Source organism: Brienomyrus brachyistius, chromosome 21, assembly GCF_023856365.1.
Source record: "Brienomyrus brachyistius isolate T26 chromosome 21, BBRACH_0.4, whole genome shotgun sequence".
NCBI classification, from domain to species: domain Eukaryota; kingdom Metazoa; phylum Chordata; class Actinopteri; order Osteoglossiformes; family Mormyridae; genus Brienomyrus; species Brienomyrus brachyistius.
This window is the reverse complement of record NC_064553.1, coordinates 9,000,586-9,026,951: the sequence shown is the minus strand read 5'-3', so window position 1 is coordinate 9,026,951 and position 26,366 is coordinate 9,000,586. Positions and strand designations below refer to the sequence as shown.

The window sequence follows — 26,366 nt, the reverse complement described above, 5'->3', positions numbered from 1 at the left end:
TTCTATACCTGACTTTGTAGTCTAACTCTGCATATCTTCTGAGTACTAAAGGAAAGCTTAAAACTGAATTACTTAAAAACCTAAAGTGTTTCTTCGCCAAACCTTCACCTTCCAGTCCGAAAATCTATTACTTCCCAAGCGGTTGATTTATAATGGTCAGAAGTTTATTGATCAATAAGCAAATTTAAAAGAACTACAAAATATGTTAACGTGTTAACATGTTCGGTTTCCTCACACACCCCCAAAAACATATTGCTTGGCAAACTGACATTGCTATTGTTTCCCTAATATGTGCATATCAGCACCCACTTAATGGACTGGCATCCCGCTAAGGGGTGGGACCTTAAGCTAGACATTTTATCTGATACTTAAAAATGAAAACGAACGATTTTGTTTTTTTTGTCTTTGAAAGTCTGTGATCCTGCTAATGTTTCTCTGAAATTTACTACTGCGTCTTTAAAACCAGACTATTTACAAATGTGCATTTTGATTAATGAATAAGTTGCATTACATTGGTCACACAATTAAGTGTCTGGCGCATAAATAAGTACATACGTCACTTTTATTGAAAAGAAAAACAAAACATTATGTTCCGCTTTTTAATATATATACACAAGAGTAATATTAAGATGGTGAAACAGAGACGTCATCTTAAAGCCTTAACATGTTAAAATGTTGTGAATATAAACTCTCCTCAATGTGGATTTAGTCAAGTACGTTTTAATTTCTGGGGTCTGAGTGGATACGAACCACCAGAAAAACATTCCAGTTCACAAGAATGTTAACTGACAGGTAGTCTGAGTATGACATCACAAGTGTTGTGCCCTATTACATAAACGCTAAAAAAAAAAAAAAGTCACACCAACTTATGTAAAATCAGAATCGGTAACATTTTCATTTTTAACAAAAAGGCTTCACAAAAGTATAAAAAAATTAAGATTTCAATGATTTTTTTTTTTTTTTAGTTAATGTGACATGTTAAAATATTTCATAGCCATTCATTTAAAGGATCACCTGATCAGCAAAATATATTAGAAAGGGATAGATTTAAGGGTTTAACTTGGTTTTATAAATCATTTACAGGCACATGCTTACAGTGTGAATGGGAAGATATACACATATCGTGTACACTGCTTGACAGACTTCATAAGACGATTTCACAGTTGAATGAGGAGACATTAAAGAGGCACAGATACTCATGCTTGCATATACATTCCTCTGTGGTCACAGGCCCTGTTGTGTGTCGGTGTGTGACTTTAGCGACTGATCTGGGGTCAGCATGCTCACGCCGCGCAGGCATTCTGGCCGGGTTTCATCCTCAGGTTGCTTATGTGTCACCACTTCTGGTGACTCCACCCACTTATGTATTCACTGGGAACAAAGGAAGGAGCTTCTTGTTAGGTAGCTGAACAAAAACTGAAAATGAGAACAGCAGCTGCAATAATACGAGGTACGGTATTCTTCCAGGGGTTCATAACTGTTCATAAGGCACAGTTCATAACTGTTCATAAGGCACAGTTCATAACTGCTTATTCAGTGCAGGCCTGTGGTTATCCTGCAGTCATGGGATGGGATGCCAGTTTATCGTTGGAGTTGCATAATTTAGACATCAGTCCATATATTCTTAGAGAGTAGGAGAAAACACAAAAAAAATATGGGGAGGGCATGTGAATGCTACTCAGAGCTAGGGTGGGATTCAACCCAAAACCCTAGTGGCACCAAATGAGCTACCATTGTTTACAACGAATGTCTTTAACATGCCAACAGGGGAATGGTGTAAAGAATGTAATTTTGTTGTTTGCATGGGATGAACACGAGCAGTGATGCAGAAACTGGACAGCAACAGTTGGAGCTGATGGCCCTTTATCAGACCCTATGCCCCTTAACAAACCTTTCTCCATCCATCCATCCATTTTCCAAACCACTTATCCTACTGGGTTGTGGGGGGTCTGGAGCCTATCCCGGAAGCTATGGGCACGAGGCAGGGAACAACCTAGGACGAGGGGCCAGCCCATCGCAGGGCACACTCACACACCATTCACTCTCACATGCGCACCTATGGGCAATTTAGCAAGTCCAATTAGCCTCAGCATGTCTTTGGATTGTGGGGGGAAACTGGAGAGCTGGAGGAAACAAACCTTTCTCTTGTAGAGATTAGTGGAATGTGTTCTATGGGGGTTTTAAGCTGTTAGTTAGAAAATTAGTGTTTCTTAAAACCTCCTATTAATAATCATTCTTGATGGATTAATAAAGGGTTTTCATATACATTTACATACAGTATGTATATTTGTGTGTCAAATTATTTCTCCTCAAGGATAAGTAGTCGATGACTCGATTGTAAAGCAGGAGTGAGGTAATCTCACCCTCAAAGGGCCAGTGTGTCTGCAGGTTTTTATGATAACCTTTAGTCAGCTTTTCAAACCCAGGTGTGAAGACTTCAACTAATCAGTCCTCTAATTAGTAATCTAATTAGGGAGTTGCAGCGAAAACCAGAATACACAGTGGCCCTTTCAGCTGTAAAGGTATGAAAAGGGAAATACTGACCACATTCCTCTGGAAGCTCCAAAGGCACGTAGTTACGGTGGCAGAGATGGACAAATGCAGCTGCCAGCCTGCAGGGGGCCCTGTCCTGGTTACAGCGGCTCCTGTCACATACAGCCAGGAACTGCAGCGGATCCACCTGAGCAGGGAGTAAGAAGAGTTAACAAGAGACTGGAATACCCTTTGAAAACACACAAGCTCCACACAGACGGAGGCAGGGGCTGAAAGCGATCTGGGCCACCCTAAGGAGAGCTAATAGTTAAACAACTACAATTGTGCTTAATGACTGAATTATGGGCCTGATTGGTTCTATAATACTGCACAGTCGTAGAGTGAAACAGGTGCTGCTTAAAGGGGCAGTTCACCCTAAATCTGAAAAAAAGATGGAGAGATACTAAAGTTTTGGGATGAACTGTTTCTTTAAGGTGTGAAGCAGCGGGACGTACCACTCTGAAGCAGGCACTTAGGGGGGAGTCGGAGGATGAGAACAGCGAGGCACAGCCAGGGAGGCTGGGGGCCAGCTTAGCATTGGTGGTGTTGGAGCAGGACCCCATCTTCCCAGGGTCACTGCGACACTGAGGGCGTACCTGCAGGCAAAGCGCACATACACACGTCATGTTACAGCCGGGGGCGAGTTTGTTGTTTCTCAAAAGTCACTTCAGGGCCCTAATCTCCTAAATGTGGAACGGGAATATTTAATATTTACTGTAGTGGCCAACAGGGGGCGCCATGCAAATGTGTGGTTTTAGTCATGATGCACACCACCACTGGTTCCACCTGTGCCATACCCTACCTGCCAGCTCTGGATGAACTGCTCCTCACTTTCTGCTTGAGATCCATCGGGAAGAGTGAGGTCATTTCCTGCTTCATTGTCATTGGTCCCCAGGAGACCCACAGAAGTGCCTGCATGAACATAAACATGTACCACCCAGCTATTCCAGAAGCAACAGACCTGCACTGGAAACGCACAATATTAGCATTTGTTTCGCATAACTGCGATGTGGCAAACCACTTTTGTGCTCCCATAAACGGTATGGCAGAGTAACAGAGAGCCAGAGATCAGAATTCCAGTTTCACAGCTGAGGGAAGTTTTACCATGGTGCCAGCTGTTGAGAGTCAAACTGCAAACACCATGTGACAGGTCACATGACACCACTGCTCCCTCCTGATTGGATACTTCAACAAGGTTGGAGTCTCTTCTGACTGTCACGCCATTGTCCGTGATCGATTTGTCTGTCACGCGGCAGTTGATATGCACCTACGAAGGATAAATTAATCTCTCTCTTCTGAGGTACAGTAATATACCTAAATCCATTAGGGTTACAAAATATCAGAAGTAGCTATTTATTGTACCAGGGATCATTCATTTAAAATTTGGAAACAAAGGCACATTCATTGATTGGGCTGTGAGAGTTACCTGTCCACTGGACGGAATGCTGACAGTGACGTTGCTCATTTCCAGCAGAAGACTGCGCTGTGGGCCTCCATTTGGGCTCAGCAACACAGTGAAGGCACCACGAGCTGCATCACGGGCCAGCAGCAGCGCGCAGCGAGGGGGCAACTCGTACAGGCGGCCGTTGAAGGACACCGCAAACTGATCTGACACCAGCAGAGCCTGGTCTGGGGAGCAGCAGAGAGAGGTTTATGGGGGCAAGTTGGAAAGAAGAGAAAAGCCTCGAATCTCTCTAGGGTAGTAGAGATTAGTAAGATGATGGCCGCCGGGATGATTTCACAACTCGGCAAAGTCTTGCAATATGTCCAATGCATGTCCACATCTAGGGATGGTTAACATGGGAAGGAGATGATGTGATGTTCTGCCAGGTACCCTGGATAAGACCACTTTATTATTCATACGAACGGTAAGTACTACTCACACATAGCAACACAGGTCGGCTGGCATCCTAGAATTTGATCTATTCTGGCCAAAGGTACAAAAGAAGACCATCTAGAGACTTGAGTCTGAAACCACTGTATTTCAGTCTTGTGTCCTTAGCTGCCATGCCACCTGCTGGCCCAATCGCGCAATGAAGGGTGACTCACGGCCGAAGGGGCTCTCTATCATCTTCCTCTTGAGCCGATACAGTTCGGCGGTAGGTTGCAGGGAGGTCAGGGCCACCACGGGTCTCAGAAGCCACTCCTCCAGAAGGAACTCCACCAGTCCAGCCTCCCCGACGTCGGACCAGGTCACCCTGGGCAGCGGCACCTGAAGCGTCACCTCACAGTGGCTGGAACAGCCGACACACACACACACACACAGACGCATATGTTAGTCAGCTGAGATTAGTGGTGTTATTCAGGTTTGTCACCTGTATAATTACATAATTAACCACACATGTGCCGAGGTTGCGGTGCCCATTGTCAGAAAAAACAAAATTTGTACCTTTTGCTTGTCAACCTTCAAGGGTCTGACAATTGTTCCCTATAGCTGCTGGTAATTGTACATTTTAAGGTATAGAAATGGACTCAAAGATACAAACAGCATTAATGTACCCCCAATGGTACAAAAATGCCCTTCAGAGTCCACCCCCCCTCCTTTTGACCACCTGCTTCAAGAACTCTTATTGGAAGAACAATCTTATTCGACAGTCAACTGGCATGGATAACAGATCCAGTAGAGATATCTAGTAGAGAGACCCAGTAGGGAGATCCAGTAGAGTACCTGTGTGACAGCTTGTAAAGCGAGGCCAGCTGTCTTCTGAGCCCAGCCAATGCTGCTGCCAGCCTGGATTCTACCCACAAAGCTGTCTGCTGACTTGCCTGGTGGGCACATGTATACAAAGAGAGGAGGATCAAAGAGAGCTCATTGTTCCTCCATTATCATCCAGGGACCGTGCAGGGACGTTCTTCTTCACGACACCATCTTACAATGTCCAGGATGGAGGTGAGCGTGCTCAGTACGGCCTTCGTCGCCCTCTGGTGGTGCTCCTCCAGAACTGCAGGCAGAACCTCCACCAGTCTCCGTGCCCAGAGAGCCGCTCCATCTCTCCAGGCCGTGTCGAATCGACGGCCCGTCACATCCTGGTAGGCCCCAGCCAGGGTGGCCAGTGGCCCTGTGACAAGACAAACACCAAGGAGGAAAGTAGCTTCCTGTTTTAGGCACTCGACTTCCTGCTAAGCACAGAATGCTCCTTCAACGTTCGGCTTATATTGAGGCACACTTGTCATTAACAGCTTTTCATTTTAAACCCTTAAACTGAGGTGCAAAGAGAAGCAACACAAATTGTTCAACAGTATGATGAGCTGAAAAGTGTGATTTCCAAATGAAAGACAAACAACACAGAGTCAGAAACGAAAAAGGTACACATACATTGACCACCCATTTTCTGTAACTGCTTGTCCTATTCAGGGTCGCGGGAGCCTATTCCAGAGACTATGGGTGCAAGGCAGGGAACAGCCCAGGATGGGGCACCAGCCCATCGCAGGGCACAAGGCAGGGAACAACCCAGGATGGGGGGCCAGCCCATCGCAGGGCACAAGGCGGGGAACAACCCAGGATGGGGCACCAGCCCATCGCAGGGCACAAGGCGGGGAACAACCCAGGATGGGGGGCCAGCCCATCGCAGGGCACAAGGCGGGGAACAACCCAGGATGGGGCACCAGCCCATCGCAGGGCACAAGGCAGGGAACAACCCAGGATGGGGGGCCAGCCCATCGCAGGGCACAAGGCGGGGAACAACCCAGGATGGGGCACCAGCCCATCGCAGGGCACAAGGCGGGGAACAACCCAGGATGGGGGGCCAGCCCATCGCAGGGCACACTCACACACCATTCACTCACACATGCATAGCTATGCACAATTTGATAACTCCAGTTAACCTCAGCATGTTTTTGGACTGTGGGAGGAAACCAGAGTACCTGGAGGAAACCCCACGACGACATGGGGAGATCATGCAAACTCCACACACGTGACCCAGGTGGAGACTCGAACCCGGGTCCCAGAGGTGTGAGGCAACAGTGTTAACCACTGCTCATCCGTTCATTCATTCATTAATTCATTCATTCGCCATCACTTATCCGGGGCCAGGCTGCAGGGGCAGCAGTCTAAGCAGAGATGGTCAGACGTCTCCCCCAGTCACCTCCTCCCGCTCCTTCAGGGGGACACCAAGGCTTTTCCAGGCCAGCTTATATAGTCACTCCAGCATATCCTGCCCCAGGTTCTCCTCCCAGATGGACTCAACCCTGGCCCCAGAGGTATGAGGCAACAGTGCTAACCACTGCACCACTGTGTCGCCCCACCTACGTTGCACGTACCTTATTCCTTCCTGACATTTATCTTTTAAATGTAATATAATTTGCCTCCACAAAATTTCCTGGATTTGTATAGTATATGGTTGCCCTGGTTACCACCCCCGATCTAGCAATGGTTGCCCTGGTTACCGCCCTCCCCTTATGTACCGATGGTTGCCCTGGTTACCACCCCCGATCTAGCAATGGTTGCCCTGGATACCACCCCCCCTTATGTACCGATGGTTGCCCTGGTTACCACCCCCCCTTATGTACCGATGGTTGCTCTGGTTACCGCCCCCCCAGGTCTCGTGATGCATGCTCCCATCCCAGCTGTGGCCCTCCAGGCCTCCCAGCAGTGCCTTACTCTTCAGCTCCTGCTGGATCTGCAGGGACGCTCGGTTCAGCATGCCCAGGTAGCGTGGCACAGCGTCGGTGAGGGAATGGCGTAAGAGACCCCTCCTCCAGGCCCCCCAGACCCCCCCGGGCCCCTGCATGAGCAGAGCCTCGGCCCTCTGGGTCACACGGAGGGGCCGCTCACTCATTTCCTGAAGCAGCACGCTGTCCCGGGACTACAGGAGGAAAGAATAGATCCCAATTAGTTTCTCGTAATCCTACCCACAATGCACCTGCTTCATTCTGCCTTGGTAACTATACAATACTGAATAAATGGAATCAGTTAGAACACACAAAATTCTTTTAAATCTAGGACCTGCCTGAGAAATACAGACACTGTAGAGCTCACATCATTTACAGATACCAACCCTAATGAACTAGGGTTAAAATTCAGCCCTGGATTTCGGCCTGTGGGGCTGGATTCAGCCTTGGATACCATCCAATTAAACTGCAAGTATTTTCACTATGTGAGGGAACCAGTAGGTCCAGAGGAGGCTAATATGAGTGTTGGAAGGACAGGCAAACTCCACAGCTAGGGAAACCACTCAGTGACAGATCAACATATTTATACAGGATTGTCAAAGAGAAGGAAGCCATTTTCAGGAAGGAAACTACTGTGAGTAAAATAAGCAAACCTGAACCATTCTGAGACGGCTGAGGACCTGTGGAACTAGTTGACAACTTCATGCAGAAATAAATGGGATTAAATCAATATTTAATCAATTAATCATAGCTCAGAAATCCTGCTCTCAGATCTCGATAAGCATTTAGAAGATTGAAGGATGGAAAAATGAATAATCCTGTACCTGGTGCCTGAATTCCACTAGGAGGCGCTGTAGGATCCTTATTTTTTCCAGCAGCTTGTTCTTTATGTGGGACCCCAGGACTCGTACTCTGGCCTAGGCACACGTTATATGACCATTCGGAAAGGGCCCTTCATTGTTACACGTCAGACACATTGGTGATGAGGATCTATTAATATTTGCACGGTCAATAGATGTCAACAGAAATGAACTCAAGACACAGAATCTCATCAGCCTTACCTCTGCCTCCTGTAGGCTCTCTGCGCAGCCTTGCACGCCAATTGTCAAGCTCTGATTGGCTGCCCTCACAGAAAAAGACGCCAGCCTACTCCGCTTGGCCACGCCCTCTCTCCTGTGCACCTCCAGTGTCGAACGTCGTCTCCCCTCCAGACACAGTGCTATGGTCAATTCATCGTCTAATGACGCTCCTTTATGCGCAAGTGTGGACACATGCAGACGAAAAACATTACGACTGTTACAAATAAAATGGGCGATACATTTTCAGTACCTAAAACCTGCTTGTTAAATCAGTACATGAGCTTACTCCAGCATTTCTTACCATCACTGAACCCCGCAGCAGTCTGCAAGCATCTTCCCTCTAGTGCCCCCTGCAGCCAGAGGCGGTCACTGCGGTCCAGTCTGGCTTGCATGAGAAGACCTGCACCCCGGCGAGATGAGAATACACTGCCTCCCAGCTCGAGAGCTCCGTCACCCAGCTGCAGCTGTAGCACACGTGCACAAACGTCAATGAACACAGGCCTATACATAGATGCACAGAGAGACATGCATTCAGGTATCTTGACATACATACATGCACAGATTAAGACAGAAATTCAAGCACACGCACGCAGACGGTTCATTCTGCTGGCTGTGCACGCTCTGAGGGCCTATCTGCATGCAGTCCAAAGTGCGAAGCTTGGTAATCTCACCTCGGTGTGCAGGGAGAGGTTGTTGCGGTGAGGGATGGAGTCGTTGGTGAGGACCAGGGTCAGGCTGCTGTGCCACGGCTGGCCGGATACAGACAGGCGGGTCTGGGTGTAGAGCAGCTGCCTGCCTGTGCTGATACGGTGGTATCCGGACACGGTCCACGCCTGAGACAGACACAGGGATGCACAAAAACATGGTTCACTGAATTGAGGAAGTAGGGGTTGCATTGCATTCTGGGATATCTGTGGGCGGGAATGAAAAGGGGTATTTTTCAATATGCTTATTGACCATTCTTGTGTCCTCATATACCAGCATGATGTCATCTTCCATTGCCGAAATACAGTTCCAGTACACAAGCGCAGAAGTACGAAGGATGGTAAAGGATGCATCGACTGCATCCTGGTTAACGAGAACAACACCACAATTCCCTGAGTCCCAAATTTGCAAGTTAGCAAGAGTACACCTGCTGAGAAACACCCCAGATTGGAGGTTTGGAAGTCAGGTGACCATGATTACATAGGACTCACTGGGTGTGGGGGACACAGACCCAGGAGCAGGTGGTGCTCCAGCTGATCTTGGCCATTAGTGTGGACCTGGGCAAGGAAGGTGTGGGACGAACAGGGCAGGGGGGACACGTTCTCGGCACCACCCTCCAGCTGCAGTGTATGTACGCCCTTCGCTCCTCTCTGCACGAACACACACAAATAAAATAAAACATTTTATTTATATGACCTGAATCCAACCTACCAAGTCATACTTTTTTAAGTACTGCAGAAGAGGGAATCACCTGGTACTTCATAGCCTGCGTGATCCGCTTGTCAGCCCATTTCAACTCTGCTGCCTGGGAGTAAGAGCTGCCTTCCCTGGCCATGCTGACACATCCTTCGATGTCCACCAGGGGGAGCACTGCCTGCATCTGAAACGCAGGAATTCGAATGAGTTCTAACTGCTGGAAAGGAATGATCTTTACAGCAAGAAAACAATAAAGCAAGGATGACATAAGCATGAAAATATAGTACCTGCCAATGGGTTTTCATTTTAAATTTGCATAGCAAGTTATGGAATAAATCATATTGCATTGTATATAGTTTTTGTGCATCAAGTTGACCTAAAAAAAATAGAAGTTCTACAGAAATGAGGTACCTGGCCTGGTGACAGCAATAGGCAAGCCTGCCCTCTGCTGGAGCTTCCATGCAAGTGTCTGCTCACGGTCAGTGTTGCATTCAGAGGTCGTCCTTCATTCCAGGAGACCTGGGCCTAGAGGCACCGCAGAGAGCACACGCGGTTATGCCCGATACCCATAATGCCCTTTGCCAAGCTTCTCCAGGGCATCCAAGCACTGACATTAGGTTATACAGTTTTTCTTAAATTTCGAAAGTTTCAGAGTTTTATTGACTAGCTGGCATAGTACAATGCAACTCTTACTTGCTGGCTTCCTGACAGACTAGTGCAAAAAAGCAAGAAAAAAAAACACAAATAATGATAAACAAATAATATATAACACCTCTGCAGATTTGAGTAATTCAGGTTCAGAGAGTAAAAGTCCAGACCAAGATTGTGTTTCAACCAACCAGCATAAGAGTCACAGAAATAAAGAATCAAAGAAATAAAGAGTCACAGAGTACTCAGCTGGTTGGTTGAAACTAAATCCCAGTCTGGACTTTTACTCTCTGGAACTGAATTACCCAACTCTGCACATCTGTAGACAAACACTCCATATGTACATTTACAGCTCTGGAAAAGATTAAGAGACCAGTCTATTTTTTTTTTTAAATCTGCTTTTATAAATCCTGGTTTAGTCCTAGTTCTGCTGGCCGAAGGCTACGCTGCAAGGCAGGCTGCTTACAGGCTCAAAGTTTCTAAGACAACAGTAGAGAAGAACAAGTTGAAGCAGGAGACACTGGGAATGACCAGAAACCAGCCAAGTAGAGGGCAGAAGTAATTAATGCCAGAGATGACAGTTAACTTATCTGGCAGTGCCTCATAAATTAGAGGATGACCTCAAGTGACCTTCAAAAGAATGGGAAGTATAAAGTGGTGTGAAGTGCACTGTTCATATCAGGCTCCTAGAAGCAGGACAGAAGACCCATAAAGCAAGGAAGAAGCCCTTCATCAATGAGAAGCAGGGAAGAGCCAGGATGGAGATTGTATATTTTACACAGACGCATATGCATACATTGAGAAATGAGTGAAACTGAAAATTCTGCTGTGGTCTCAGTGTTTTTTTCTGGAGCAGTACAATGGACACAGAGGTAGAATGCTTTAAATAGATGAATATGACTTTTGCATCAGGGTTACAGTCATGTGTCTTGAGAATGGTTTTTGATTGGGTGGGTCTCTTAGGGGTGGACACGTGTTTCTGGGCCGGATGTGATACCTGGTGGCTGCTCCCCTGTCTATGGGCGAGGCTCTGCGAGAGCGTGTGAAGATGGAGGTGCGACAGGGCCTGAGTAAAGGGCTGCCTCATGTCCACGGTACCCTCCCAGAGCTCCTCTTCCCTGCTCCACGAGCACAGCAGCCTCACCTGTGGACAGACTTCGATGACCTTCAAAACGCTATTTAAAAGGTCATAAAACCCATGAAAAATACAACCCACCCACAATATATCGTTTCCACTGATATATGAACAGCTCTGAACTAACGAGAACAATAGACTGAACAGAGATAAAATGGAAGGCACTGTGGTTTCAACAAGACTCACATGCACATGCCTCACAAATTCGTTTGAACCAAAGGAGGACATCTATGCAAACATCCACTAGAATTGTCTTTCACCTTTTCATTTCTTTCCTGTCCCGTGCACTCCAGCAGGACGCTGTCCAGTTGTCGATGGACTGAGCTATCTAACCGAACATCCAGACCGCACTCATGAGGCAGGAAAGGAAAGCTGGTGGACACCTGAACTGAGAAGCGACAATAAACATTCTGGTTTACCTGTGGTCTGTAGGTTTATTTAGTTCCTACTCCATTAAGCTGTTGTTCATCTGCAGGCTTCCATCCTTACCTTGCAGTTGATGGACACCCCTCATGTGTTCAGTGGGTGTGGCATACTCTCCCAAGACTCCGATCATGTGACCTCCCCACACAACTTCCTGTTGCAGACTTCCTGTCCAGTTTCCACCCTTATACGTCATCCTCACCGCCATATTTCTGGGTATGGAACTCAGCTGCAGGCAAAGATGACCTGTTCAGCATAGGCTGGGGCGATTTTAGGGTTTTTTTAAGGTGAGGGGGCATAAGAGGAACCATAATTCATGCAAATGGGCCAATATTATCATCATCCAATGGTATCTTTTGAATTGGTTAGTGACTGGGGAGGGGGCACTCAGAGGGCTAATCAACACTGAGCTAGGGGCCAGTGCTCCTGTGACTCCGCCCCTGTATACACTGCTACCATGGCAAGAAGGGGAGTTTTGTGAGAAAATGCAGGGATGGTGGATAGCGCACCTGTGCAAACGAATGGTTCAGCTCCAGCGCCTGGCTCCATCCGGGCCCTGAGAGCGCTAGCTGGCCTACGGCACGGAGCTCCGAGCTGCCTGCTCGCACCTCAGCCAGGCCCTGCATGCTAACACCGCTGTGATTCAGCTGGTTGGAGACAGATCAGAAACAACCAGGGTCCTGGTTCACTGCTTTCCCGCTTTCTCTGGACACAGATTCTTCTGTTTTTGTCATCAGTAATCAGACCAATGAGTGCAAAACAGAGTCTTAAAATGCAGCTGATATGGCCTTAGAATGTGCATTATATGAGTGGCTGAGTTTTGGTTTGCCCAGCTTGTTAAGCATGTGAAGCTCATGGTAGATTTGCTGGCAGAAAAAGATTCTGTGGGCAGAAAGAAACATGACTGGTTCAGTGAGATAACCAATCAGATTATAGAGGAGGTGGGTCCAAGCAACTAGAGGAAGTGGGACCAACCAATCAGATGTCGTGGTCCTGCATCCTCCATTTGCTAGGACCCAACTCCTCTGCAATCTGATTGGTTATCTTTCTGAACCAATTATTCTTCATTCTGCTCTCACAACATTTTTGTGCAAGTCAAATTCCTAGGAACAAAGGAGAAGGGAGACCAAAAGTCTTCCATCAAAAAGTGGAAACTAACTAGTTCTGTGATTTTTTTTTATTATAGCACCTGAGCTTTGGCTTCCAGCTGTGAGGGCAGGTGATCCTGCAGCGCAGGCATGTTCTGCTGCATCCTGATGTTCAGTTCCTTCCTGGAGCAAAGGATTCAAAATGGCAGAAAAAAAAGCTGCTGAATTGAGATCGAGAGCTTTCTTTTGCAGAATCGTCCAGTCCGTCATCGATTACCTGGAGGACATGTCATGTCCGTGTGCCGTGAAAGCCAGCGAGGAGTTAGTCTTGGGGTTTACAGCCAGAGAGCAACGCAGCTGAGAGTCAGTGAGCCTCCCCCAGGCCTCCACCTGCACAGCATACATACGCAGATGGAACGCATACATATGCAGATAGAACGCATACACACGCAGACAGCACGCATTCATACGCACATAGTGCAGACACATATGCAGGCTGCATGCATACATACATGCGCAGACAGCACAAATGCAGACAGCACGCATTCATACGCACATAGTGCAGACAGATATGCAGGCTGCATGCATACATACATGCGCAGACAGAACAAATGCAGACAGCACGCATTCATACGCACATAGTATGTATCAGTAATTACCACTATTATTAATTATTACTTTCAAGTCTGACACTCTGTTTATACAAAGTCCCAGAGTTCATATCACCTGAAGCATGGGGGTGGTGGGTGTGTCTCCCCCCTCGCCGATATGGAGGACAGCAGCCCTGGCCTCGCGTCCTCCCGTCCCCCAGCCGGCCATCTCCCCGGCAACACGGACTCGCGTGCTGTCGCAGTAAACATCCGCAGACACCTGCTTCTGACTGCCTGGGGGGGAGGAGGTTGCCGTTTAGAGGCGTTAACCACTTATACCATCTCATCCAGGGTGTACCCTACCCTTGTGCCCTGTACTGCCTGGGATAGGCTCCAGGGGGCAGGCTCACGGGAACTCAGACCAGGATCCAGGATAAGTGGATAGAGGATGGATGGATGGATAGATGGATGGAAGATGCATGGATGGATGGAAACACATAAAGTGTATTACTATATGGCAGGCTTTTGTAACTTTTATAATGTAAGTTATAAAGGTGTGAATTGTCAGACTCTGCCAGCAGGCGTAGTGTTGGAAAAAATCCTTAAGTAATTTACTGCAGGGCAAGATGGAGCGGGAAAGTTTGCCAGGAGAAGCTGACTGCAGTATTTTCCCATTAGAAGACCTTCTTTGGAAGTGTTCAAATGTCCCTTTAGCCTTAACAGCAGTCACACAACAATAGTGCTTATTTTATGCCTTGTAAGAATTAAATATAGATTTTACTAGTCCACCATCTCCTTTTTAATGCTTCTATCTATAGGACAAACAGCAAATAAATAAAATAGTCAATAAATAAAATAAATAAATTACATAAAAATAAAGAGATAAATAAAAAAGACAAAGAAACATCAAAATAAATAACTAAATAATAATAATAAAAAAAATTGACTTGCCACTGAAGGGCCTGCTTATTGTAAAATACTATGGTGCATCCTCCAGCTCACATCCACCAGCTCACATCCACCAGCTCAGATCTACCAGCTCCCATCCATCAGCTCACATCCACCAGCTCACATCCTCCAGTTCATCTCCTCCAGCTCACATCCACCAGCTCACATCCTTCAGCTCACATCCACCAGCTTACATGCTCCAGTTCACATCCTCCAGCTCCCATCATCCAGCTCACATCCTCCAGCTCACATCCACCAGCTCACATCCACCAGCTCAGATCTACCAGCTCCCATCCATCAGCTCACATCCACCAGCTCACATCCTCCAGTTCATCTCCTCCAGCTCCCATCCACCAGCTCACATCCTTCAGGCTACATCCACCAGCTTACATGCTCCAGTTCACATCCTCCAGCTCCCATCATCCAGCTCACATCCTCCAGTTCACATCCTCCAGCTCACATCCACCAGCTCAGATCTACCAGTTCCCATCCACCAGCTCACATCCACCAGCTCATATCCTTCAGCTCAGATCTACCAGCTCCCATCCTCTGGTTCACATCCTCCAGCTCCCATCCACCAGCTCACATCCTCCAGCTCAGATCTACCAGCTCCCATCCATCAGCTCACATCCACCAGCTCACATCCTCCAGCTCAGATCTACCAGCTCCCATCTATCAGCTCACATCCACCAGCTCACATCCTTCAGTTCACATCCTCCAGCTCCCATCCATCAGCTCACATCCACCAGCTCACATCCTCCAGTTCACACTCACCAGCTGACATCCTACAGCTCACATCCATCAGGTCACATCCACCAGCTCCCATCCACCAGCTCACATCCATCAGGTGACATCCACCAGCTCACATGACATCAGCTATGCTACAACATGTTCCATGTGCTGGAATTACCTTGGTGGTGTGCGGTGAGGGCCATGCCCAGGTTGTGGGGAAGCCCTGGCAGAAGCTCCCGGGGGGCAGCAAGGGAGAACAGCAGGCCCAGGCGGCCCCTGGACAAGCTGACATTCAGTGCAGAGACCAACAGCTTCTCCCCATCCACAGAGAGGTGCACCCTGGACTGCAGCTGGGGGAAGTGCCCCTGCACAGAGCACAGTGCCTACAGGGGGCAGCAAAGAGTCGCACTGGAGATTCACATTGAAATGATGATTTTGATATGGGCTAAGCAGGTGCTAATTGAAATGTCTAAATCATAATCATTACTATTATTTACTCATAAGCTGATCTTCTTTGCCTCTTTACCCAACCAAAGTCCAACTCACACCCTTCAAATATTTTGTCCACCATGCTGCCACTATTAGCAAAAAGTTACATTTTAGAACATCCAGTTAAGTAATAACTGGACAAATAAGGTTTCCAACGTCAGTATGGGTTAAGTCTTCTGTGTTACATCAGTCACTGCTTAGTCTAGACCTACTGGAGCCAAAAAATTAACCAATGAGGAGCGAGATGAATCTGCCACTTAGTGACATCACATAAAGTTCCCAGCCAAGTCTCAGAAGTTAAAAGACACCTCCTATCACCAGGACCAAGTGTCCTCTACATATTTATGCGGCATGCAGCTCCATGGCTATAGATTCTTCAAGGCTGTCTTGCCACATACCTCCACAACCTTGGGAAGGCCTCGCTTCTCCAACCAGGGCCAGCTGTGCTGCAGCGATCCTGTCACTTTGGTGCCTTCAGATGTGTCCTTCAGCTCTGCCCCCAGGCTGGCGAGTTCTGCTCCAAGTTGAGAGAGCACCGATAAGCTCCTCACCTCCCCGAAGCCCAACTTGGCCTGAGGTTATAAGCAGAAAGAACAAAGTACAGCGATGCTGATTCAGGTCGACAAAAAGAGGGAAAGAAAAAACAGAGAATACTCTTGGTAGTTTTATTTACACAAAAATGTAAGGGCAGAGTGAAAAATGATTTGTTCAGAGAGAGAACTAATCAGACTGTAGGGGAGGTGGGTGCAAGCAAGGAAGGAAGGTAGGAACAAGATCTAATTGAGATTTGAATCTTTTTTCATTCTGCCCTCAGAACAATTCTGTTATTTTCTTGTTGTTAGTAAAACTCCTGTGAGTGAGGAGAACCTGAATGCTGTTGTTCTTGGGTATCCCAAAGTCCTTCAGGGAGCCCACAGAGTGATTGAAGCAGTACATCAGTCTGACCCCTTCCTCGGTCTTCTCAATACTCAGATCTTCAGTGATCTGCAGGGATCCAAGCAGTTGCATGTCAGTGTGTTCTGATAACAAGGCAACATAACCTGCTGCGTAAAATGGTGTCTCCGAAACACACAACACTGCCCCCTACCTGTTGGCTGCCTAAGATGCAGCTGAGAGTCTTGTGGTAGGAATCACGACCTCTGTCGGAGTTAAAAGACAGCTTTGTAGTGGGAGGGACCCCAGCAACCAGTAAGAGGGGCATGGAGTGGTTAAGCTGGGCCAGAACGTCCAGCTTGGTCTAGAACAAGAAACAGAAACATTGCATCTATAGCCCCCATGGATCCATTCCATTTCAATAACACTAAATGCTAGCTGAAGCCACTTTATCTACTGATTATTCAATTTAAGGACAGTCATTTGTAACAGCATGTCAGAACTGAACCTTGTGCATTTATACATTTAATTCCATTTGCATACTTTCTGTGTTTATAGAGTTGCCGACTGCAGGCTGGCATGGGATTTTCAATTCGAGTCTGCGCACACACACACACACACACACACACACACACACACACATTTACATTTATGTAACAGTTTTATTACCTAGTAAAACCTGTAGGGTTTGTAAACTACTGTAGCGCTTCTGATGGAGCTAATTTTAGGTTTATAACGGAGTAATAGATTTGCTGTAAGATTTCTTGCGTGGGTGTGAGATTCTGAAAGCGCGAGTATCACGCCAGATGCTGTTTTCATAACAATAATGATGCCAATTTGGTAACTGCTGATAATCTCTAATCCTGAGGCAACGCAGTCATAGGAAATGTGAGAATGGAGGGACCACAATACCCCAGCTGCTTTGGTAGTCAGAAGAGCCTGCAATTTCCTGTCATCTGCGGCCAGGGACAGATGCGAGTCTGTGATCTCCTTGCTAATGGCCAAAGATCCGGATCCTTCGAGCCTGGATGGAGTGCCCAGCTCCTATGGGAGAAGCAGAGTGTCTTCCTCATCATTTCTGTTAGAACTTTCATGGCTAAAGTGACCTTTCAGTGATGCTTAAGTGACTAGGAATTGCAAGTCTGAAGCCTGCGTATTGTTTACACCATGAGGAATGTGCTTTGAAAGATGTGTGAGCATTTCTGGGTTTTGGGCCTCATGGTGGGACAGAGCCGGTTCAGGACGCTGGGGAGGGCCATACCCTCAGGATCGTGCAGTTGTTCTGCAGTAACATCAAACCCTCTAGCCGGCTGCCTCTCCGCAGGCCCCCGGAGACGGCCAGGGCGCAGAGGTCCAGCCGCAGGGCTAGCTGAGCATCGTAGCGCATCGGGGCTGCTGTCGCAACCACCAGCAGCCGGCCGAGCTGTGGCAGGGACCCCAGGGCGGGTAGGCTGTGCTGCAGCACGCCCTCAATGCGCAACCCCGGGTGGCACTGCGCATGCAGCTCAAGGGACGCATGCTGGCCCTCCATCTGCGCCTCCAGCTGCGCCTCCACTGCGCAGCCGTCCATTAGCAGGGAGCCGTTAAACTGGGCCTGAGTGGGAAGGCCGAGGCCCTGCCGGGGGAGGGGGGGGGGGCGGAGGTTACCATGGTTATCATCTTTATATTTATCCTTACAATTCCAGTACTGACATGCACAATGGGAGACGACCAGTATAGATTGAAATTTCAGCACTGCAGAATTTTGAGATTATTTACATCAGATTATTATTCCTTCAATATAAATCAAACACGGGCAGCTCTTGGCTTGCAAAACTGAGTTAAATGAAGCAAAAGGTCTGTAAGTAGATTTTTAATGAAAATACTGTGTTTAAACTTTATACTTTCACTGATCTATGTTTTCTTTTGTATGTATTACTAGTATTTTTTGATTTATGTGCTTTTCGCTATAAAGCACCTTGAATAGTATGGGAAGGAAAATCTAACACTTTTGCAAAATTTGCAAAATTATTATAGCAATATAAGATAGTAACAATGTAATAATAATATGGTTTGGGCCTAAATTCCCTTTTAATCGATATTGCTGTAAAATGTACATAAATGGCACTGAACCCCACAACAACTGCATAAAATATATATGTAAATAATTAAAAAACTGAAATATGAAACTTGTACCTCCAGAAGTGGACATGCAGACTCAGTGGCCCAAACCCACTGGCTCTTCCCTCCAGACCCCAAATCTCTGCTGGCTCTGATCTGACAAGAGCCCACCTTCAGCAGGAGAGTCCCATTTTTCCCAGGGCCTCCGGGCACCAGCAGGGCCAGCCTGCTCTCCGTAGGGAGGCCCCTGCGACGGAGCCGGGAGAAGGAGTGTGTCAGGCCGCCGGTGAAGCGGCGTGAGGGTTGACAGGTGTGGCCCAGCTCCAGGGACAGGGCCTCCCCGTCCACATGGAGGCTGGAGGAGAGAGCCGACCGGCAGGGAGAGAGCAAGACGAGGCCGGAGAGCTCCAGAGAGCCGGGGAGTCCGACATCCTGCAACACGGATCACACATCCATCTGAGACACAATCAGAGGTGGACATTTCAGGTCCAGAAAGTAAAACTCCAGACCAAGATTTTGTTTCAACCAACCAGTTGAGTACTCTGTGACTGTGACTCTTTATACTCAACTGGTTGGTTAAAATAAAATCTTGGTCTGGAGTTTTACTTTCTCCTCCTCTGGACACAACGCTGGCTCTGCTTACAGGCTTCTTGCACACTTTCCTCTTTAATATTCCATATTTTTCCATACTGCCCAGACAACCATCTTGCTCTGCCAGGATGCCCCACTGGATACGATTAGACACCAATGCTTCTACCTGTCATGTGACTAACAACATGTTACAGCTTCATACATACTTTACATTTTGATTTCCATTCATATTTTGGATCTTTAGCCAACTAGTCACAATATTTGGGACTAGCAAGCCAAGCAGGTAAAAATCCTGTATTTTTCCATTGTGAGCATTTTACACTGCAACGTAGCCTACGTTTATATTTCCTGTTGAAGGTTAATCGAGCGCAAACCACACAGACCTCTCAGTCCTTAGTAGGGGATGTTGCTCTTCAATGTTTGTTCTATGCACATTCTGGCCCGCTTATATCAGCAATTTAATAAAAAAATGTTAAATAAATTCAGACTTAATTCCAACTTCCAACTCAAACTCCAATTTGTTGAAAATTGTTGATCGTCTGAAAATGCCTAAATACTCACTTTCTTTCCTTCTTCCACACTGATCCCGATACCAAAAACCAAACCCCACACCTTTCCATTCTGTATAGGAACTCTGTGCTAAGAGAAGCATCTAAGTAACTGATGACATTTTATAATAATTCTCCCTGTCAGACAGAAACCTGTCAATAAGACAATGATCACTCAGAAGTCACAGGGACTGATGGATGGAACAAATCCCGTTAATCCCAGATTCCAGACATTCCGTGAAAAGAACTGTGACATCTGGACTTAAATACGAGGATTGAAAGCTGGTTAATCCCATTATTTTTCTTCCTGAAATGATACCGTTTCCTGATACCTCCCTCTAACTGCAAACACTGCGGGAAGCAGAACAGCTGAGTACACATGTCTGCATCCTGTGTGTGTGTGTGTGTGCGCAAGCGGGTATACCTTACCTTATGGGGACACAATATCCCCACAACATGATAAATACCCATTTTCTTTTCCCCCATAAGGTAAAACTCAATTTAATAAAAACCTGTGACTACAATGAAAAAACTGGAAATGCAAAAACTCTTGTATTTTGCTTGGTTACGTATGGCTATGGTTAGGGCTGGGTAGGGGTTAAGGGTGGCATAGTTAGCGTTAGCATTTTTCCCATAGAAATGAAAGAGTGGTCCCCGTAAAGATGGGTGTGTGTATGTGTGTATGCGTGTGTGTGTGTGCTTCCCTTAGAAGTCCAGCCACGGGCTCAGGGATGCAGCCACACTGGAAGCCTCAAACACCATGGGGGCCATTGATTCCATTGCCAATGAGACAACATCAGTGTCGGTGTGGTCCTGTGCGATCGCCCCAGTGATGAATGGGCTTTTACGGCAGGGGTCATAGATGGGGAGTAATGAGGCAGACTTAGAAACATCCCAGACAATCGGGATATCCAGTGAAAACCTGCCTAGGCTAGGGCAGTATCACTATGAAGGCTCATCAGATCAGCAAATTTTATAGTGAAATACTGGAATACGATTGCTTTTTAAAATACTGCATACAGCGGTATAATGTCTGGATGGCACGATGGTAACATTTATAATAGAACAGATAGTGCTCAATACTAGTGCCAGCAGGCTAGCTTGGGTGGGGGGGGGCGTGGTAGGGATGCTGTTGGTAAAATTTGCCGACTAGGTGGGGCGAGGTTGTGGCAGTAAAGCTTCTTGCCGGCTAATTTCACTGCTACCCAGTTAGCCAGATTTCCGGGACACTGTGCACCGTTCGCAAATCTCTTTACATGTCACATCACTTGAGCCCTGGTAAGTGTAGATGGGTGAAAAACGTGTAAAAGACGATTACATATGATGATGCAAAAGTTATTTTCAGAATAAAAAGTATAAATAAAAATACAAAACTGGGAGTGAGGAGGCTGTACTCGGTGTCTCCCTGGAAGCCACCTTTGAATAACCGGCCACCGCATGCTGTAGGTACCTTAAAGACTTAGCTGACCCCACGCAGACTAGGTGATGAAGGCTTACCTGTAGAGCTTGGCAGTGGTTGGTCCAGTTGGCGGCCCAGCTTGAGCCAGTCTCCCCCGTTCCACTAATGGGTTCGGCCCCAAGCCGGGCCATGACCTCACACGGCCCCAGCACCACTGTCAGCAGCACTGAGGGCCGCCCCCCCGAGTGGGCGGACAGGGTAAGGGTGCCACGAGGGGGCACGCCCAGCAGCCGCAGTGGGGGCAGTGAGTGCCGGACGGCGGCCCGCAGGTGAAGCTGGGGGGTGCTCTCCATCGCTAGGCTCAGCTCCCCCCTCTCCCCGGGTCCCCCCTCCAGCAGGGCGTCCAAAAGCAGGCTGGGCTTGGAGGTGGCGAGGGACCCGTTCATTGAAAAGTGGCGAGAGATGGGTGTCTGTGGGAAGCGGGGAGGACCGATGAGTGGCAACATGGGCACCAGCTGAGAGAAAGCAGCGGATTTAGGCAATCAGAGCACACGTGTTGAGCGATGCAATGCAGAGCGAGGCGGAGAAATGCAAAGTGAGGCAGAGCAATGCAGGGCGAGGCAGAGCAATGTAGAGGGAGGCGGAGTGAGGCAGAGCAATGCAGAGTGAGGCAGGGTAACGCAGGGCAAGGCAAAGCATTGCTGAGCAGTGCAGAGCGATGGAACACACTACAAAATTGGCATTCTGTAGTGCATTTAAAAGAATGTTAAAAAAAACTAGTACAAACACTAGTAAAAAAAAAATTCTAATACATTGATGTAGAACATAATTTTTTCTATGAAAATATAAACTGTTAAATAAACTGTACATCCACAGAGGTCGCATTCCAGCCTTATGCCCTGTGCTGCCTGGGATTGGCTCGAGAATCTCTGCGACCCTGATCACAATCAGCGGTTAGAAGAGGCGTAAATGAAGTAGATAAACTATATGCCATGTATAACTTGACTCATAGAAGATTATAGTACTCATTGAAGAGGTGTCTTTTAGCAGCAGGTAGCGGAATTGAAGGTTTTCTCAGGCTGAGTGTCAATGAAAGGTTTCTGAAGGGGATTCTGGGAAACATGTCCAGGAGCTCCGCTTGTCCATGTTTCCACTCTACCTTCTACCTGCAGCTTCGGACAGCCCCTCTGGCGGATGCTCAGCTCCCAGGTCTTCCCGCAAAGGGCACTGTGAGCGGAGATTGCACAGCTCCCCCCGGTGAGCTCTGCGCTCCCTCGGCAGCGCCCGAGGTCCAGGCGGAGACTCGTGTCATCCGGGATGCCGACTGCCCTGAGCTGTGACAGGTTATGGCGGAACCCGGCGTGGGCATGGGTGCGAGACCTCCACGTGCCGGAGACGTCAAACTGGGCGGAGCGAGAGGCTAAGGTCAAGTGGACCTTTGCGGATAAAGAGGCCCGGTCCATTCTGGCCGAGCTGTGGAGACCCAGCATCGGGGGTACAGCCTTCCGAAGAGACACCCAGTGGTGCCACAGAGTCCAGTCCAGCTCCGCACTGTTCTCCAACACCAGGAGGTTGGCTTGGGAGTGCAAGGAGTCCTGGTTCCTCTCCAGGTCCAGCGATGCCTGGGCACCATTCTCTCCTACCCTTCCCAGAACCACGGCAGTGGTCTGGACCCCCCTCGTCCCTTCCTGCACCCGCACGCATGCAACTCTAAGCCCCCAACAGTGGGCACGGGCTACCAGGCTGGTAGTGATGCCATCCCAGGTGGCAGCGACATCGGCCGAGACGTGGCAACGCCGTACTGTGACGGTGCCACGGGTCTCAGCCAAGCGTTGGCCGCCCGGGACGGTGTATGAGGCCAGGCCTCTCCACCCGAACACAGAGGCCATTCTCAGCTCCCCGCTAAAGTGGACCCTCCGTCCACTTGCCAAGGCACTCAGTGAGCACCGCCAAGAGCCGGTCTGAGGTTCGAAAGCAGCTTGTAGCTGGGCCTCAGCTGGCACACCCAGTGAGCGCAGTGCAGCGGAGGAGTGGCTTGCGTAGACTGTCAGCTCTTTCCTCCTCCTGTCTCCGTAGCAACCCCCGGCCCTCAGTAACTGCCTCCCCAGGCTCAACTCCAGGCTAAGGCAGTGACGCGGCACCCCCTGCTGGAGAGAGGCTCGTACCTTGACGGGGAAACCCGCCACGACTCCAGAGCATCGGCCTGAGAGCTGAGCCGCCGCAGCGTGTCCACTGCAGTTCATCTGGAAAAACAACCCCCCCCAAAGAAGTTTTATTTGGATAGGGCATGGAGTCATGGCCATTTTCACTTGCAATAACACAACCCCACGGCTCAGGGGCAAAGTAGGGCCAGACTCAAACAAATTCAAACAGAGGGAACATGCAAATCACACATGCAAAATGAAAATAGGTAGAAACCCAAAATAAGTCAGAAGCGAATGGCATTGCAAAGCCTTTTATTGTCTCTTGGTTTTATAACGATAGTATGTGAAAACTAATACTTCCATTTGTGTTTTCATGTATTAAAAACACCACTAGAGGCGCCCAAGTCACCTGAAACGACTCTGGCAGGACTCCATCCAGCCTCCTGTCGTCGTGCCCCAGTGACACGGCGACCCTGCCATTCTTGTCTGTTCTTCCCACTTCCACGTGCAGGTGCCCCCTCCTTTGGTCCTGCACGAGGACAGTCAGCCCTGTGCTCACGACACGCGCTCCCACCTGCCAGGGAATGAAGGCACAATCCAAAACTAGACTGGACAGCTTCGTTTAACACCTGGCTTTAGGCAATCTCACACCTCTCTGCTACCATGGGCAAATTGTGGCAAGAAGCCACGTTTAGCTGAGCCAAGTTTAATTAGCGTGAAGCTCACTGTAAGTTTCCTCTCTTAATCGACAACATACGCACATTTCTGATGGCTGTAAAAATTAAATTGCATGGTGACAGTGAATACTATGGTCAGCTGACACTGTGAGGGTCCTGGAACTCGGCACTGGTGTGTATACGGGTGTTATCCATATATTATATATTATTTTGACTTTGTGAGGGCCATTTTTTAGTCCCCAAAAGGGGAAACTTAAATGTCAACCGTCTTGTGTTTTGTTTGGTCATTAATGGTTAGGGTTAAGGCTGGGTAGGGGTTAAGGTTGTCATTGTTGGGATTTGGGTTTTGCCCATAAAAATGAATGGAAGGTCCCCACAAAGATGGGTGGTATGTGTATGTGGGGGGGTGACAGAGGCTGTAATTTCTCACTCCAAAGACTGGCATCACCAAGTTCTCCGAAGTGTGTGCCCATTGCTCTGTGACGGACTGCCATGCCACCCAGACCTTCTCTTACAGCTTTTCCTATTATTACTCTTAACATTTTACTGTAAATTTCTTTTGATAAAAGGCTCTATCAAGCAGTGAAAAATTATAGGAATCATTAAAAAAAACATTATGGACATGAAACAGGCCACACTACATTGATGTCCAAATTCAAGCCATTTACATGGTAACGATGGATAAACATAACCTAGGCACAGGCAGACAGGGCAGTATCACATGTACCTCACAGTGTCCAACGGCACTCATGGATGCAGGAACACCTCTCTCCAGCAGAGCGGCGCTGTGGTGTCGCAGCCTGGAGGACAGCTCCCATCGCGAGGGCCCGTGCCCCCTCCTGATCCCATCCAACTCCGCCTGGAGGGCCTCTGAGCCGGCCTGCAGAGCCGCTGCCATGGACACTGTCCGCTCAGTCCAGGTCCAGCTCGCCTGCACGCTCGCGTCAGACGGAATGCCTGTTTCCATGACGCCATAAACGTTTCACAGCAATGAAGATAAAAGGCTGGGAAACTCCACAGTGCTCCTACAGTCTCACTTCAAATACTACAAAGGATAAACAGCAATCAGACATGTCTTTATGTTACTATTTCTTTAAAAATAATTTTATATTATTAATTTTACTAGTACATGTTTTTATATTTCAAGTTTTAAGTGTTTTTAATTGCATTTCATTTTTATTATATTATAATTTTAATGTAGGACCAATCCCACAAAAGAAAAACAACTAAAAAGGACTGAATGAAAAGGACTGAGTAAGAAAAAGTAAAGATGATGTAACTGTAAAGACAGAGAGCAAAATCAGCATCTCATTTAAAAGGGATAAGGGGGCGGGGCATGGTGGGGTAGAGGAGGGCAGGGCGGGGCTGTCTGTACCTTTGGCTGAGAGCTGGGGGGAGGTGTGTGACAGCAGAGCATGGAGACCCCCCCCTTGTGGCCCTCCCCTGCTGCCACTCATGTTGACGCTCACAGACTGCTCCCCCGCGTGCATGTGTAGCCACACCCCCTCCCATTCCGGCCCCGCCCCCGGCACGCCTCCCCTCGTCAAGCCCTGCCCTGTGGAGTCGGGCCCTGCCCGGCAGTTCAGCTCCAGGCCGTACTCGGCCTCACCCGCTATCACAGTCAGCTGACCTGGAACAAACACACAGCAGGCAGCGCCTGAGACCTTCCTGCCATCTGGCCCTTGTGGTAGTTTTCTGAGAACCTTTAAGAAGCTGGTAGGTGGAACACATGACTAATGTTATAGGCCCACATCTCAGTCATAGCTCATGGGCTCCACTGGCTAGAAAGCAAAACAGATATAGTGGAATTAGCATTTGCTTGCGTAAATTTGCATTGCAAATCCATTCCGTTTCGCTGTTCTGTAGTTTTTTTTTTTTTTAAAGTAGGAGCTTGGGTGCAGTGGGAAAGTGGCATAAATGTAACACAAGCACAACATGTAGGAAAGACAGCGAAGTGCTGACTGACGTATGACCTGAAGATCACCCGAATAATGTACTCGGCTGTTTATGCTGCCGTACAGAGGAGAAACACCGAAACTGCCCATCTTATCAAAACTGAGATGTTTTATCTCATTACACCATATCTTAGTTCAGCAATGTTCAGTTTTGAAGAGAAACCCATCATTTACTGACCTACTATACTGTACATACAGCTGAACAGGCAAAAAACATGCCCTAAGTTTTGCAAATCAGTTCAAATTAAAGTCACTTTTACCAACATAAATAACAGCAAACAACAACAATAACAAACAACTAATAAACAACAAAAATAACAACGATGACGATGATGATGAGGAGGAGGAGGAAGCAGCCAGGTACCTTCAGTGAGCTGCTCCGTCTGCCTTAGGCTGCCCTCCA

General features: G+C 47.9%; 1 protein-coding gene across 1 annotated transcript; it reads right to left on the bottom strand.

Annotated features, from left to right (window-relative positions):
- Positions 1–475: 475 nt before the first annotated feature.
- LOC125716487 (uncharacterized) lies at positions 476–25,485 on the bottom strand. The gene is made up of 36 exons (XM_048988814.1): positions 25,384–25,485; positions 24,736–24,965; positions 23,741–23,905; positions 23,353–23,430; positions 21,286–21,657; positions 18,725–19,081; positions 17,811–18,164; positions 17,462–17,593; positions 16,764–16,913; positions 16,544–16,660; positions 16,075–16,248; positions 15,366–15,570; positions 13,644–13,801; positions 13,195–13,307; positions 13,019–13,100; positions 12,339–12,476; positions 11,896–12,058; positions 11,667–11,794; positions 11,269–11,415; positions 10,035–10,148; positions 9,679–9,807; positions 9,419–9,577; positions 8,894–9,055; positions 8,524–8,686; positions 8,205–8,392; positions 7,968–8,060; positions 7,133–7,337; positions 5,407–5,591; positions 5,201–5,298; positions 4,582–4,766; positions 3,959–4,161; positions 3,637–3,799; positions 3,335–3,444; positions 2,988–3,128; positions 2,545–2,680; positions 476–1,371 (listed from the first exon to the last, which is right to left on the bottom strand). The coding sequence occupies exons 1-36, from the start codon at positions 25,463–25,465 to the stop codon at positions 1,361–1,363; spliced, it is 5,790 nt and encodes a 1,929-aa protein (XP_048844771.1). The 5' UTR covers positions 25,466–25,485; the 3' UTR covers positions 476–1,360.
- Between the last annotated feature and the right edge of the window lie 881 nt (positions 25,486–26,366).